The sequence below is a fragment of the Prunus mume genome, linkage group LG1 (genome assembly GCF_029339155.1).
Source record: "Prunus mume cultivar Tortuosa linkage group LG1, ASM2933915v1, whole genome shotgun sequence".
Classification (NCBI taxonomy): domain Eukaryota; kingdom Viridiplantae; phylum Streptophyta; class Magnoliopsida; order Rosales; family Rosaceae; genus Prunus; species Prunus mume.
The window spans coordinates 24416090-24432070 of NC_142698.1; the positions used below are offsets into that span (position 1 = coordinate 24416090).

Genomic DNA, 15981 nt, shown 5'->3' on the forward strand with positions numbered 1-15981 from the left:
TTATTTTGTGGATTTTGTTTTTCATTTTTTATTTTTTTATACAAAATTAGTTTGTTTAGTTTAATATTTGTAATTAAGTAATATCATAGCCTTATTTAATTATATTAATTATTTTAAAATCATTATTTAATTAATATTTAGTCTTTAAGTATTTTAATTAATTTCATAAATTATTTAATAAATACTAATTTAATTAAATTTACTTATCTTAAATACTTTTGTGGACTTTAAAATTATTTTTAATTTCCGAATATATTTTGAAAATAGTTTCAATTATTAGAAATTTATTTTAGTATACGCTTTAAATATATACAAATTAGTAGAGGAAGGGTGAAAGTTTCTAGACATCTACTTGTATACTAATATATTAAGAGAGACACTTGCCATTGAATAATAATGAATACATAAATTGATCACATAATCCCTAAACAAGAAAAGGCCAGAGTTTGATGAACAAATTTATTGTTGAAGCCTTTCCACTGATCAAGAAGAGATCAACCCTTCCAAATCTGACCAAATCCCATCATATCATCATTGCTGCTTTTCTGACCTTCTCTGCCATATCTTTCACCTTTTTCCTCACCTCACTGTTTCTGTCCATTACTCTTGTCACAGTATTCTCAATCTCATCTGCCACAACCAGCTCACCACTGCCTTTCCTATAGTCCAACCTCGACTTCTCTGCTAACCCTAATTCCCTCACCATCCTAAATGCATTGAGCTGTTGTTCTGCAGAAATTGGCCATGTCACTATAGGCACACCATGCCACATGCTCTCCAGAATTGAGTTCCACCCACAATGAGACACAAAACTACCAGTTGCCTTGTGGGCCAAGACCAGCACCTCACCCACATATAAATCCCCTTTCTTTGGAGAACCCTACCCTAGAACCCATCTGGCAATATGTCCTCAGAATTTGAGCTATTGCTTGCCCTGGGGTACAGGTGGCAAGCGCAGAGACCACAAGAACCTCTGACCACTCTGCTCAAGCCCCAAATATATTTCTTTCACTTGGGTTTGCACCAAAGCTCCCATGCTTCCAAAACATAAAAACACCATAGATACTTGAGGTTGTTCATCAAAGCCATTTGATAATTTTGTCATGTTGATCTTTGTCCAAGTTGACCACCCTTGAGATCAATCACTGGCCCAACTGGGTTCAGTGGAGGGGTTTGACTTTGACTTCGACCACCTAAAAAAGATTTGATAGCATGTGTCTCTAACTCAACAAATGTATTCACTACAATACCTTTTGTCCCTCTAAACCTCTCTGCAAGCTTAACGTAAGCAGAGAAGCTGCCATCTGTCACAGATGAAGGGGAAACACTTGGACGAACAGGGTTGATAATACCATGGATCAAAATCTCAGGATCAGAGCCTTTAATCTCAGCAGTGGTCTGGTTATTTGGTTTTGGAAGGTGAAGCATGAAAGCAAGAGATCCTGCATTACTTGGCATAAACAAATAACAAGGAAGATGGAGCTCATTGGCCACATCAAATCAATCATGGACACACAAAAGAAATGAACAACCTAACCAACTTGGAATTGGATTGAGTCGGAGGAGTTGGGTTGGGGTGATGAGAGATTAATGTTAGTGACAATGCCTTTGACACGGGGCTTGTGACCATAAATATATTGAGAGAAATACTTTACTGGTGACTTCGATATATAATTCTTGTGGAGGTGGGTCTACCTTGGGGACATCAACAAGTTTGATTTGGGGATTTGAGGTGATTTGGTTTTTGAATCTACAGAGGAAGAGAAGGTTGATTTGATAGCAAGGATTGTGCCCGAAATTCTATCATCATGACCAATTAGGCGCTTGGCAATTTCAAAAACTGGCACCAGGTGGCCAATTCCTGGTGCTGGGATGAACACCAATTCTAGTTTCTTCATCTCAGCTTTTTTATATTTCTTCTCTGTGCCTGTTGCTTCTTCGGGCTTGGGGGCTCCTCTTTCTGGTACTCGAGTTCGAATACCCTTTTTCATAGATTTAAAATGCATCAAACTAAAATGATCCTAAAATAAACATTTTACAAATACAGTATTTGACAAATTATAAGTTTTTTCAACGTGGATACTTTGAGATGATCAAGTTCCTATTCATTTTGTATCCAAGTCCAATTAGTTGTTTTGACAGAAAACTTCTCATCAGAAGTAGATAGTCAACCATTAGAATTCTTACATTTCCAAATGGGACTTGTTTGGCACACATTGAACTCAATTCAACCACAATCTGTAAAGCATAAAATAGATATTAGAATTCCAAATCAAAGATCCAACAAAATGATAATTTCTACTTTGAAAGTTGTTCCAATCAATTGGAACCACAATTGTTCCCAATCACATCCTCAATAAATCTTCCCACAGAAGCAAAAGAAGATCCACCATCCTTTACAGCTTTTCTGGTCATCTCTCCCATCTCTTTCACTTTCTTCCTCACTTCACTATCCATGTCCATGACAGCAACCACAGCTCTCTCAATCTCATCTGCCCCCACCACCTCCCCACTACCTTTCTTGTAGTCCAGCCTCATCTCCATTGCCAATCCCAACTCCTTCACCATTCTAAAAGCATTTAGCTGTTGCTCTGCATACATGGGCCATGTCACAATAGGCACCCCATGCCACAAGCTCTCCAAGATTGAATTCCACCCACAATGAGAAACAAACCCACCGATTGCCTCGTGGGCCAAGACTTCCACCTGCGGGGCCCACCCGCAGATAAGTCCCTTCCCATGGGTCTTCTCCAAAAACCCATCTGGCAAAACCTCCTCAAGGTTTGAGCTATCGCTTGGCATCATGCCTTTGCCTCTGGGTGGTGGCATGCGCAGAGCCCACAAGAACCTCTGCCCACTATGCTCAAGCCCAGCAGCTATCTCTTTCACTTGCTCTGCCTCAAAGCTCCCCATGCTTCCAAAACACAGAAACACAACAGAGGACTGAGGCTGGTCATCAAGCCATTTGATGATCCTGTCACGCTGTGCCTGCTCTAGGTTGGAATGAGCCAGACCATCGTCTAGATCGATCACCGGGCCAACTGGGTACAGCGGAGGGGTTTGATCATCATCGGAAAATGAGTTGATAGCATGCGTCTCTAACTCAAGAAATGTGTTTACTATAATGCCTTTGGTCTCTCTAAACCTTGAAGCAAGCTTAACATAAGCAGAGTAGCTACCGTCTGTCAAAGCCACAGGAAGAACTCTAGGAGGAACAGGAATTTCAATACCTTTGATTAACCATTCAGGATCTGAGTCTTTAGGCACTTCACCATTTTGCTCATGATAGGCTGGAAGATGGAGCATGAAAGAAAGATATCCTGTATTGCTTGGCATGAAAAGGTAAGAAGGAAGATGGAGTTCCTTGGCCACATCAATCATGGATGCACAGAAGAAATCAACCACTACCCCAGCAACACGAACAGAGTCTGATTTGGCGTGCGATGAGACAATTTCTGTGATGATGTTTCTGATATTGGGCAGGTGGGTTTCAATGTAAAGAGAGAAAATTTTTGCTGGTGATTTGAATAACTCCGTTGAAGGTGGTTTTGCTGGAGGTTGAGGGACATCAATTAGTTGGATTCTGGGTTCTGAGGCTACAAGGGAATTTGTGTATGAACTTAAAGAGGAAGGGACGGGTGATGGGATAGAAAGAATGGTGATCGAAATCGTATCATTTCGACCGATCAGATTCTTTGCGAACTGCAAGGTTGATACAAGATGGCCAGAACCTGGTACTGGGATGAACAATAATTCCACTTTCTTCATCTCAACTGATTTTTTCACTCTCTCTCTCTCCTTCTCCTTTGCTTTTATCTCATTTTCCTTGGCAAACCTCAAATAATTTTATTCTCCTTTGCTTTTATCTCATTTTCCTTGGCAAACCTCAAATAATTTTATTTATTTGAGAGACATCTATTAGGGTGTCTTATAAATTTTTTTTCAACAATTCAAATTATTTATTTTTCAAGTCTTTATTTATAAATTATTCTTGCAAAAAATCAGATAAATTTAAAATGATTAAGGTATCTAATTGATACTAATAAGATCAATGAACACGGTGCTTCAAGAAAATACTCAAATTTCAATAATTTAATTGAATTGTCAAATGATATTAAATTCAAGTGATTTTTTTGTAGAAATGGTTTTTTGAATGAATATCTACAAACTAGACAGTTTAGATTAGTGAAATACAATGCATAGTAGGCCCTACAATGATATCTATCAACTAAACTTATTTGAGAAATTCATTAATAGAAGCTCTCTGATTGACAAATAAACTTATTTAAGAGATCCTAAAATTGTCAATTTTTTTTGTATATATTATATTTAGAAAAGAATATAACCCACTTGATCAATAATTCAGATTGACCGCATCAAAAAATCCGTACCACATAACATGCCAAATTATTTGACAAGGATACATGGCCATATAGGTCTTTTACCAAATAATCTAGTGTACTCATTTGACCATTACATGCATACTCTTCAAGGAAGAAAATATTAAACAAATTAAACCTTTCTTCTTGTTTCTCAAGTTTGAAAGCTTTACCGCTTTTGACGACCTCAGTCAGTGTGCCGTGCTAAGAAATGTATTTAATGGAGAAAAACCGGACAATGTATTGTTATAAATAAATGGTTTAAGCATCCCTGCTGCCGTACTCCATGACATTACATTTTCACACCCTACGTCACTGCTGCCGTAATCCACGCCTCATTTTGCAGAAGATTAATTGTGAGGGCATGCTCCCCCAATATAATAGCCATTGTGCATACACATCACATGCATATAATTATTGTAAGAGGAATGCTAGTAACTTTCTCTCAATCTTTTCTTTTGGACTTTCTTCATTTTTCTCATGACGTGTGCTACTTCTTATACACTTAAAATAATGACATTAATACATCAAAAAAACCACCATTTCGTTTTTCAAGTTTACCCTTATTAAATGTATTGTCCATTAATTTATCCAATTTTTCTTATAACTCTCTTACCATATGTAAAAAATTAAAAAATTCTTCTTCTTCTTTTTTTATAAATAAAATGTCTATTTTTTTCATAGGAAAAACGTTTTTTTTTTTTTTTTGTTATAAAAAAAAACAATGACCTTAAAAAAAATTCACAAAAATATATCCTTTTTTTTTATACAGACAAAAGACGTCCTTCTAAGGAAGTCTGTTTTAAAAGGAAGTTCATTGATTGCATTTTCAAACCATTAATTCGGAAAGTCTAATTATTTATTTATTTTTCCCCTAAACCATTAATTAGGTAAGTCTTATTTATTGGAGTCTTTCAAAAAAGAAAAGAAAAACTAATGTTTTTTCTTATTTAATTTTTTAACAAGGTGATAAGAAAGTTGTAACAAATAAGTTTAAGGAAACATTAAAATCAATACAAAAAATAAGGGTAAATTTGGAAACAAATGTTATCTTAAATGATGCATTAATTACATTGTTTTTAGTGTAAGGAAAGTGACACATGTCACGAGAAAAAGGGAGAAGATCCAAAAAGGAAGGTTGGAGAGAAGATTGCTAACATTCCCTTACTTTCTTCCCCTCCGTGAATGGGAGTCTTGTGAGATTTACATGAGGTGGTAGGGATGGACTATATTTTAATCAATAACACTACGTCACATTGGTTGATCACATTGTTAGGAACCTTTCATCATTGTTGAGCTGGCATAGTCAATTTGTTAATTGATTAGTTAAGAAATTAGTTTCTAACCGAATTGGTTAATGAGAGCTTACAGCTATATTATGCAATTATTGTATCAAGAATGAGTTGTTGAGAATATTGTATTGTTTCGATAATTCAATAAATAATACTTATTACTCTGTGTAATTCTAGGGTTAAGGTTGAAAGGGGTTTAACACACATAATCATATGTGACAATTGTTAAAAGTCTTATATAGTTTTGCTAGTAACTTTCTCTCCAAGGAGGGGCCTTGTGTCTAATTAGGTAGTTGGTAAGGCAAAGCTAACTAAAGCAATTAGGAAGATCAACCACACTAACTGAGACACAGCCCATACTCCTATTGAAGGCAGTAGTGGGGAATTCTCCACAATGGGAGAAAGCCCGACAGAGCAATGTTGCGTGGAGGTAGAAGAGGCAATGAAAGCATTGGCTTTCTTTGTGCTAGCAGTCACAGTAAAACAGAGGGTGCAAGCATTATCTGTATGATCATGCTTAAAGCTGTAGGTGGCTAGTATAGTCCACTTGCTACTAAAGTTATTTGCAAATTGACACATTATCTACCACGTGATGTGACATAGTCCTCTAGTCTTTCTCCAATGAGTTTTAACACCCACACACACGTTCCCCCAACCAAAAAAGGAGCCATTCATTGGTATTTAAGTCTTCCTCTAGTCTTCATTGATTGATTGGTAAAAGTCTTCCTCAAAGTCTTATAAACACCCACTTTTGTCCCACTCCTAGGAACAAATGAGGAGGACATGTATTTTACTTTTTCATTTATGAGCACATGTATATCCTTTTCTGATAAGTCTACCTTTAGAATTTTCTTTGTCATTTAATATGAAAATTACATAAAGAAAGAATGGAAATTTCATACATTATTTCATTGACTAATATGTCTTCCTTTTTGTTTGTTCCTCCAATACACGATAGGAACTCATACACATCAATAAGTTTAGACATAATAGAAAATTGACAGACCAATTAAGGAAAAACAATGTGTATGTGAAGAAGTGAGAAATGTAAAAATTTCCACATGAGAAAGAACTAACTATTAGCGTTTGTTTCATTGAATGATGGGGAATGCTAGTAACATTCTCTCCAACTTTCTCTTTTGGACATTCTCTATTTTCCTCATGACATGTGTCACTTCTCATACACTTAAAATAATGACATTAATACATCAAACAAACCACCTTTTGTTTTCCAAGTTTACTCTTATTAAATGTATTGTCCTTCAATTGATCCAATTTTTTTTAATAACTCTCTTACCATATGTAAAAAATTAAAAAATTATGTTTTTCAAAAAGAAAATGTCTAATTTTTTTCAGAGGAAAAACGTTTTTTTAAAATAAAAAAAAAATAAACACAATAATGACCTTAAAAAAAATCCACAAAAGATATATCCTTTTTTTATACAAACAAAAAAGATGTTCTTCTAAGGAAGTCTGTTTTAAAAGGAAGTTCATTGATTGCATTTTCAAATCATTAATTCGGTAAGTTTGATTATTGATATTTTTTTTAACCATTAATTAGGTAAGTCTTATTTGTTGGAGTCTTTCAAAAAAAAAAAAAAACTAATGTTTTTCTTATTTAATTTTTTAACAAGGTGATAAGAAAGTTGTAACAAATTTGGATAATAAATTTAAGGAAACACTAAAATCAATACAAAAAATAAGGGCAAGTTTGGAAACAAATGTTATCTTATTTGATGCATTAATTACATTATTTTTAGTATAAAGAAAGTGACACATGTCATAAAAAATAGCAAGAAGGTCCAAAAGAGAAGGTTACAAAGAATGTTGTTAGGATTCCTCTTATTGTAAACGACAGGAAATTGCCACAAACTCTGTTCCTCAGAAAGCAAACCCATGTAAAAGACCAATTTTTCATTTTTGTCTGCATCGGTGAAGAAAGAAGGGAAGGTTTGACATAGTCACATAGGTAATCAGGAACCAATTAAAATGACAATTAACCTAAATTACTATCATTAACATTGCTAAGATCTGATAACTATAATGTAAAAGATAGATTGCAAGAAGTCCTGAAAAATTGCATGGACTGAATCACCATGATCATCTCTATATTGTCAAAGCAGTTGTCTAACTTAATGAAAGAAGATCGACCTTCTACACTAGGTTTCCTGGCCATGTCTTCCATCTCTCTCACCTTCTCCTCCTCACCTCACCATCACCATCACCACCCACAACACATCTCACTATCTCAATCGTGTTGGCCGCACAAGATCTCTATCATATTCCTACTCCACTTTTATATTCGCTGCTGCTAATCCTAAATGCATTGGGCAGTTATTCTTCATATGTAGGCCAAGCTCTCAATTTCTCCATTTCAGTCACATATATAAACCCTCCTACGGTGTGGCTACGGTCTCCACCTCCGCAGCCAATCCACAGAAGACCCCATCCCCTCAATCTGTTCTAAGTATCCTTTCTGCAACATGTCTGCTGGACGGATGCATTAGTGGTGTGTGGAACTCCCAAAAGCCCGTTAGAGACGAGCGCATTGTGCTCGTCGGGTGAGAATTGGGGTAAAGCACTGACCCATCCACGTAGACTTTGAGGTGTTTGTCATCGCTAAATATAAGTTACAAGCATGTGGCTCCAACTCGAGAAATGCATACATCATACATGGCTTCAAAAATTAAGGAACCATCTTTCAACAATTGAATACACAATTGAGGGAAGTCAACAATCTGCCTCAACTCTGCTGCAACTATAAATCAACTCTAATGAATTTCAAATCTTAATTTATATATTTGTAGCTAAACACCTTATTTTCAATTTCAATGTTGAGACTTCTTCGATGTTTTGTTAGTAATCACAAATACTATTGAAATTTCATCTTCTCTGGTTTTGACTAAATCGAAGACACATTCTTGGGGTATATGGGATACATTATGCTTGAATAGACTCGACTCTATATTAACAAACAATCTCTTACCTTTGGATGTGTGAATTTAAGATGAGGATTTAAATTTTCATTTTGGCAATGATTTGAAATTGATCACAGTTGAATTCACCACTATCAGATATTAATACTTCTAAAAGCTAGCTTAATAACTTATACCAAAACATCAAAATCCAAATCTCTTCTTCTAAATTCACTAATCCAAACCCAACAAGAGTGAATTCTATCCATGACACTAGATGGTAGCAAGCATAATGAGGATATTGGCTAAACCATCTGACCAAGATTTAGTGATAGCACCTCAAGAAGTGCACACAGACATAGAAAACTACTCAAACAAGTTGTGCATTTTCAAACATGATCACAATATGAGGTTGACTCAACTCCAAGACATCAATGATCCGCCAACTAAAGCGTAGAAATTAGAAAACCAAACCCGCAATTATACACAGTCCAGTTGAATGTAAATCCTACAAGCACCAAGCACTCTTCTGAGAAATTAGCTGTATTCCATTTGCCAACCCCAACTAGCTAGCAGAACCAAATCACAACTTTCATAAATTACACTATCAAAGTTCGATCTTTTTTTCCAAATTACCTAAAAGAAATCACAAAACTCACCCAAATTGATCTCAATTACACAAAATATGTATAAACAAGCAACAGATAAACAAAATTCAGCCTGAATTGTCCATTGATAAGAAGAAGAACCAGAAAAGCACCAAACTTCAACAATTAAGAGAAACATTGCATCAAACAAACTATTTCCTTTTTAAGTAGAAAAAGAACAAAGAAAAATAATTATACTGCGATGCTATTACTGTACCATGAAAATCGATTTTCTGAAGACGATCACCCTCGGTGGCTGTCGTAGTCGACAACCTCGGAATCCGCGAGTGATCTCGAGTGCTGGACTATGGACCGTCCGATGGAGTTGATCCACTCCTCCTTCTCCTTCTCCGAGTCGGCGATGAAGTACATGGTGTCGTGGGTGTTGGTGGAAAGCTCGAAGGCGCAAGGCTTGTGGACCACGTCCTCGGCGCCCTTCACCGTCAGGCACGTGCCCACCGGGATCACGCCGCGCGGTGTCGACGTGCGGGTAACGTTACCATCCTTGAACCAGAACAGCTTCCCCTGTTTCAAGACGAACCAGCGGCGCCGCCAGGTCTTGATGTACTCGCCTTGCTTGGTCAGCCACGTGGCGCGTTCCGGGTTGGACCAGAACTCTATCCCTGTGTAGTCTTCTGGGCTCGGGTCTTGGCCCGTCGCGGCCCGCCAAAGCCCCTCCATTTTGGGTTGAGCTGCTGCTGCAGGTGAGCTGTGCTGTTTGCAGAGCCGGGGTTTTGAAGACAGAAAGATAGATTGAGAGAGAGTAGAGAGAGAGAGATAGGCTTTGTTTCGGTTTTGGCTTGGATTCGGAAACAGAATCAGTTCCCTTGTCTAATTTCGCAACCGGAGAGACTTGCCAGCTTGAGGAGACGCGACACGACATCGTTTTGTTCGCAATTCAGATATTTTACACAAAACAAAACATCTTTTTTGTTGTGTAAGTTGTTGTGTTTAAAACTCATCATAAAAAATAAATAAAATAAAAAAGCTTAAAATCGGTTTTTTTTTCCAACCAAAAAAACACTTCTATTCTTTATTATTAACGGAGAAGGAATTCGAACTTAGGAACTGATAATTTTTGAAATAAAAGAACTACTGAATGTCAATGGGGGAATAGAATTCGAATGTCGAATTTAAGACATTGCAACTTTTCACAGGAAACGACAATTTTGAAAAGAAAAGTACCACTAGACCTAAAACTGAAGAGTCAACATAAGGTGAAGGTGTCCATAAATTGTGGCTAGCTGTCCTGGTAGATCAGAGAGGTTAAGCTTGTCAATAAACTTGTGATTCACGGGTAATCGGCCACACCATGCCCAAAACAGATTAAAAAGAGAATCTACATATTAGAACCCTTAGTTGGCCGGCAAACATGATTTCTTTTGCGAGCATGTTCTTCATTATGGTGCTGTGTTCGACATGCATATCCGTACCAGCAATTTTCCCTGTTTGATGCCTCCAGAGGTAGATGATTTTTGGGAATCGAAATCCGAAACCAGTACAAGAGGAATGAGATCAATTTCTCATAACAATTGTTGCACGTAGGTGTCCCATAAGTTATCATCTCAGCATGATTCAGCGGCATCCTTGTCCGGTCAATTTCTCTGTTGTTCAACTTTGCAATCCATTCTGCTATAACATCCTGCAATGTTCTCCCCAACTGTGCAATACACTTCTCAGTGATAACTTGTTCGTGTCGATTGTTTTCGTGTGCCGAAGTAGGAATTCTAGAGATGGTGTGTTCTGAGATTGGTTTAAAAGTCTCCCGACTGCACATGCGATGAGAATCACTATGTCCAACCCTTTGTGCATTCCAATATGCACCACAAAATGCCTTATCACATCCTAAACAGTGTTGAGGTACACTGATATTGGTTCGCGAAGGCATCATTCCTCCGCATGCTTGACATTGCAGATGAATAGTGTTTTGATTGCAGCGAAACCCACCAAATTCAGTACCACATTGAGGGCATGGAAGTGGTGAATCATCAACTGCCTCGTTCACTTCTGAGCGAGCCCTTTTCCCACGGAGGCTTTTTCCAGAGCTTACGACAAGATTTGATCGTATTGTTGCATAGGAATTTAAAATTGCCACTTCTTCATCGGAGCGTTTTAGTGAAGAATCCGCTTTTAGTATTTCCTCCGCAATGTTAAGCAGGAAATGATTTCTTCCAACAAACTGGACAACTGCTCGACATTGGGGACAGAGTACAATTGAGCGTTTCTCCTGTGATCTCCTTAACCACTCTGAAAAGCATCCATTGCAGAAGTTATGGAAGCAAGGAGAAACAGTAACAACTTCATGCCATATATTTAGACAAATGCAGCATTTTGCATGCTCAACATCCATAGAAATCTTTAACTGCTTCTGACAAGTTTCAGGACCAGGCAATACATTGAACCTGTAGCTTAAGTACCCTTCCTTATCAGGACCTGAAGTAATTTCACTTCCACATCTGATAACAACAGTGTCATCAGCTTGGATTACAGTCCCATCAACGAATATTGCATTTGAACTTTTATTTTGTATGGTGGCAGAAGAATGGTCTGAGCTCCTTGTTATTTTGCACCACTTCCATTTGTCAGTAGAAGAGAACAAGATCTCTGAACAAATTACAATCTCGTCTGAGCTAATCTCAACATCTGGATATCTCGAGTCTGATGGAACAAGCTTGGCCCAGATTTCGCAAGAAGGTTTTGCACCTGAGCTTTCTCCAACTTCCGCCATCCCTTGCCTATATTCACGAAGGAACACGGAAACCTTTAACTTAAACCTCAGAGATAAGCAACCAACCATTTTTGTTTTCATTAAACAAGTCCAAAATAATTATATCCGTTCAACTATTTAATAGCCACAGAGAAAAACTTCATTAGATTTAATCAACCAACAAATTCTTACCAATCATAAAATAAAACTCTCCACATCCAAACACAAACTTAAAACAAGTCAGTTTGGCACTCAAAAAACTTCTTTCCGTGAATGCAAATAGTCAGCTCCAATAAATATGCTACGGTATCCAGCGACACCAACCAAACATTTCAACACCAATAAACAGACCAACTTCAAAATTCAGAAATCTTACAACCACATAAATTGAAGCATAACAGTTCCAATTAAATATAAAAGCTCTTAACTCAGAACATAACCACATACAAGAAAATTTCATGGAAGACAGTACGTGTCGATTAACAAGAGAGTAAAAAAGGCTTAAGAAAAGGGGTCTCCAGCAATGGCAGCAGTTCTGGCCGGAAATGGTTCATTCTACGATTCATATATAGAACACATACAAACTGATTTTAGGGTTTTGTAATTTGTGAACGGGTGGAGCCAGAATTGTCATTCTTAGAAAGCCACTTTCTCAATTTTGAATTAATACCAGGACTCCAAGATTGTTAAACCACAGAAATTGTATGTGCTGATTTCCCCCCAAAATTTCAATTCATCAAAGATCCAAACATTCATATCTAGAACCACATGTACGTATATCATATTTTCTCTATGGTCTTAGTTTTGAACCTTATCCCTCAAGATTTGCTTTCTTGCATGCCCTAATCTCCACAGGATTTTACATATAGGATATTGAAGTATCTATTAGGTTATGAAGAACTGATAGGTTTCACTAAGGAAAATTGTAAATAAATAAATAAATAAAACCAAAATTTAAATCCTGATAATAAAAAATGAAAAAAAGTTTGCAACTTTAGCCTAAGTTTCATACTTGAACCCTTCCAAGTATTTGAACCACTTCAAGCAGTACTAAAACCTATGTCTAGAGAATATTACCAGATTTTTCTATCCATAAAACCGCAAGAAAATTCCAGCCATTACAAGAAATTAGAAATGAGATTATGAACCCACACAAAAAGAAAAACAAGAAACAAAAAAGATCTAAAGAAAGCAATACCTGTGGGAACAAAACAAGGCTGAAAGGTCAGATGGTAATAATGGGAATGAGTGAAACTGCCGCAGACAGAGCCCCAAGAACTGATTTAAAGAAGAAGAAGAGAACTGCGTCAGCAAAAGTAGAGTTCCGAAGAAGGCTCTGTAACTAAAAAAGACAGAGATAACTGAAGAAGAGCAAACACTAAGTATTGGGCTTGTTAAGATTGGGCCCGCTATTGTATTCTTGTAGTGGGTTCGCTAAAAGTTTTATCTTGACAACATAACCAAGTTTGTTTCGACCCAAAATAAAACATTACAAGTCGTGGCTCGTTTAATAACCATTTTAATTTTAGTTTTTATTTTTTATGCTAGAATATGAAGAAAATTAAAATGAGAATGGGAGTTAGGATGAGATTGTGAGAGAGTATGAGAGGGGAGGATGGGAGGGATGAATAATAAAAGTGAAAATAAAAATTTAAAAGTGAAAACAATTTCAAATAGATTTCAGTTTTTAGTTTTTGTTTTACTTTTATTACTCATCCTTCCCATTTTTCCCTCTCATCTTCCCTCTTAATCCCATTTTTGCTATTATTCTCACTTCCATTCTCCATCTTTTTCCTCTATACTCTAGCACAATCAATAAAAAATAAAAACTAAAAACTAAAATTGAAATGATTAACAAATGATCCCTTAATAAGTTTCTATTCTATTTGCTTTGCTTCTATTCTATTTGCTTTGCACCAAGTTTTTGCTCATCGCATTACTTATTTTTGTGGTTGGTGTAGTTGTCAATGTAGCTGTCAATTTTTTTGGGTGAAAATTTACTTTAACTAATCAATTTTTCTCGGTGCAGGACTGCCCATGTATCATTTGAGTGGTCAGGCAAAATCTCTCTCGAGTCTCGACTGACAGCGACTTCTCATGATATTCTTACTAAGTTTTTATTATTTTTGTGACATGATTGTTTACTTAAGGTATAGTCCAAAACTCGAGAATTAAAACCTAAAGTCTAATTAATTAATGTGTCGGATGATAGACACCGAAAAAAAAAACACATAAAAATTACATGTCACTACTTAACTAACTTTTTAGTGGTGTAAAAACTCTTTTATTTTCTCCAATGAACCCAAAATTTATCTATACGTGGATCATGTCGTGTACGTTGTGGACCATGTCGTCTTGTCCATTTGTGAAAGGCAAAGTACAGAATAAGAAAATGATGATGATGATGAGAACAAGCAAAGAAAGACAAATCACGATAAGGCTTCCTTCCTTTGACACGTATAGTTAGCTCACACGTTATTATCTACTCTCCATCCCTCAAACTGCAGGATTGTCCGTCAAATTTATCATTATTAGCTTTCCCCTACCTCCAGTCCTCCATTTTCAAGGTAACAAATTCATCTCTTTCAGCTCCTTTGATGTTTCAGTTCATATGTGCTGCTGATTGTCTGTGGCCTTTGCTATCTCTCTATCTCTCTCTCTCTCTCTCTCTCTCTCTCTGTGACTGTTTTGGTTCTATATACCTATATGTCTACTTAGTTTTAAACCTAAAAAACATGTGGAAGAAAGAGGAGATTGTATTGTTTTTGGCCTTTTCATTTATGAAATTCAACTAAAAGGATATGTCCATGTAGTAGTATAGGTTGTTTAATTGTGCATAAGTTGCTGCTAATCAATGAAGTTTTTTATCATCAAACAGGTCGCGTTTTTCGGAGAAAAATTGTATTAGTTTACACGCATAAGTAGTTGGAAGATCAGGATCAAACTCTCCTACCTGAGACTGCAGCTATGGCTACCACCAAGATATACGTAGTGTAAGTATCTATATCCTTTTTTCTTAATTTCTTGAGCACATGCATTATTTGGAGGCATTGGATGTTGAAACTACTTCTTGCAGGTACTACTCCTTACATGGACATGTCGAGACTATGGCACGCGAAGTACAGCGCGGTGTTAATGCAGTTGAAGGTGTTGAAGCAACACTTTGGCAGGTAAAATCTTTGATTTGATTATAATTAACAGCATATTCGAATGCTTGTAAGGCAGAGTGGCCCTTTAGTTTTTCTGAATTGATCTTTGTTTGACTTGATTAGAATGGAGCAGGTACCTGAGACACTTCCCAGTATCATTCTGCAGAAAGTGAAGGCCCCTCCCAAGGCAGATGATGTGCCGGAAATAAGGCCAGAGCAACTTGAGGAAGCTGATGGTTTCCTCTTTGGGTTTCCTTCTCGTTTTGGTGTGATGGCAGCACAGTTCAAGGCCTTCTTTGATGCCACTCATGAGATATGGGAAAAGCAAGCACTTGCTGGCAAACCTGCTGGGATCTTCTGGAGTACTGGATTTCATGGGGGAGGGCAGGAGCTCACTGCGTGGGTTTTCGCTTCTCCTCTGAAACATTTCGGCTATATATCAATTTACATATGCTCAACTTTATAGGTGCAATGCAACATTGTTTTCTTGTAGTTGATTCTTTGCCATGATCTATTTGTTTGCAGATTAACAGCCGTAACACAATTGGCACATCATGGCATGATATTTGTCCCTCTTGGCTACACATTTGGAAGTGGCATGTTTGAAATGAGTGAGGTGAAGGGTGGATCGTCTTATGGCTCTGGAACATTTGCAGCAGATGGATCTCGTCAGCCGACGGAGATAGAACTCCAACAGGCATTTTACCAGGGTAAATATGTGGCTCAATTTGCAAAGAAGCTCAAAAGCTAAACCCTTTTAGCATAACAAATACGCTTAGGCTGTGTCTGGACAGAGACATTTTAAGATGTTATATGCTTTATGTGGTCTCAATATGAAAAGAATTATTAACCATAAGTTGATGAATGAAGGTTCATCTCACTGCTTCCTTGA

General features: G+C 37.0%; 3 protein-coding genes and 2 pseudogenes across 7 annotated transcripts; 1 reads left to right on the forward strand and 4 right to left on the reverse strand.

Annotated features, from left to right (window-relative positions):
* Nucleotides 1-379: 379 nt before the first annotated feature.
* Nucleotides 380-2082, reverse strand: LOC103321109 (UDP-glycosyltransferase 71K2 pseudogene; annotated as a pseudogene).
* Nucleotides 2083-2226: 144 nt separating this feature from the next.
* On the reverse strand, nucleotides 2227-3887 carry LOC103320694 (UDP-glycosyltransferase 71K1 pseudogene; annotated as a pseudogene). Its single transcript, XR_016123199.1, has one exon. The product of XR_016123199.1 is annotated as a UDP-glycosyltransferase 71K1 pseudogene (transcript).
* A 5404-nt stretch (nucleotides 3888-9291) lies between these two features.
* LOC103320683 (pleckstrin homology domain-containing protein 1-like) lies at nucleotides 9292-10058 on the reverse strand. Its single transcript, XM_008222398.3, has one exon. The coding sequence runs from the start codon at nucleotides 9912-9914 to the stop codon at nucleotides 9477-9479; it is 438 nt and encodes a 145-aa protein (XP_008220620.1). The 5' UTR covers nucleotides 9915-10058; the 3' UTR covers nucleotides 9292-9476.
* Nucleotides 10059-10287: 229 nt separating this feature from the next.
* Nucleotides 10288-13272, reverse strand: LOC103320676 (RING/U-box superfamily protein). The gene is made up of 2 exons (XM_008222391.2): nucleotides 13139-13272; nucleotides 10288-11968 (listed from the first exon to the last, which is right to left on the reverse strand). The coding sequence occupies exon 2, from the start codon at nucleotides 11959-11961 to the stop codon at nucleotides 10573-10575; it is 1389 nt and encodes a 462-aa protein (XP_008220613.2). The 5' UTR covers nucleotides 11962-11968; nucleotides 13139-13272; the 3' UTR covers nucleotides 10288-10572.
* Nucleotides 13273-14366: 1094 nt separating this feature from the next.
* Nucleotides 14367-15981, forward strand: LOC103320645 (Quinone reductase family protein). Of its 4 annotated transcripts, none has more exons than XM_008222355.3 (5): nucleotides 14367-14507; nucleotides 14819-14933; nucleotides 15017-15110; nucleotides 15223-15488; nucleotides 15615-15981. In XM_008222355.3, the coding sequence occupies exons 2-5, from the start codon at nucleotides 14908-14910 to the stop codon at nucleotides 15838-15840; spliced, it is 612 nt and encodes a 203-aa protein (XP_008220577.1). In that variant the 5' UTR covers nucleotides 14367-14507; nucleotides 14819-14907; the 3' UTR covers nucleotides 15841-15981. The 4 variants fall into 4 exon arrangements, with proteins under 4 accessions (XP_008220577.1, XP_088900996.1, XP_088900986.1 ...); XM_089044870.1 differs by having other exon boundaries at nucleotides 14482-14507; nucleotides 15213-15488; XM_089044860.1 differs by lacking the exon at nucleotides 14367-14507 and adding an exon at nucleotides 14541-14565.

Excerpts from the sequence above, each read along its gene's own strand:
- LOC103320683 (XM_008222398.3), bottom strand. The coding sequence starts at position 9,914 with ATGGAGGGGCTTTGGCGGGCCGCGACGGGCCAAGACCCGAGCCCAGAA.
- LOC103320676 (XM_008222391.2), bottom strand. The coding sequence starts at position 11,961 with ATGGCGGAAGTTGGAGAAAGCTCAGGTGCAAAACCTTCTTGCGAAATC.
- LOC103320645 (XM_008222355.3), top strand. The coding sequence starts at position 14,908 with ATGGCTACCACCAAGATATACGTAGT. Across the intron at positions 14,934-15,016 it reads ACCACCAAGATATACGTAGT|GTACTACTCCTTACATGGAC; the intron begins GTAAGTATCTAT and ends TACTTCTTGCAG. Across the intron at positions 15,111-15,222 it reads TTGAAGCAACACTTTGGCAG|GTACCTGAGACACTTCCCAG; the intron begins GTAAAATCTTTG and ends AGAATGGAGCAG.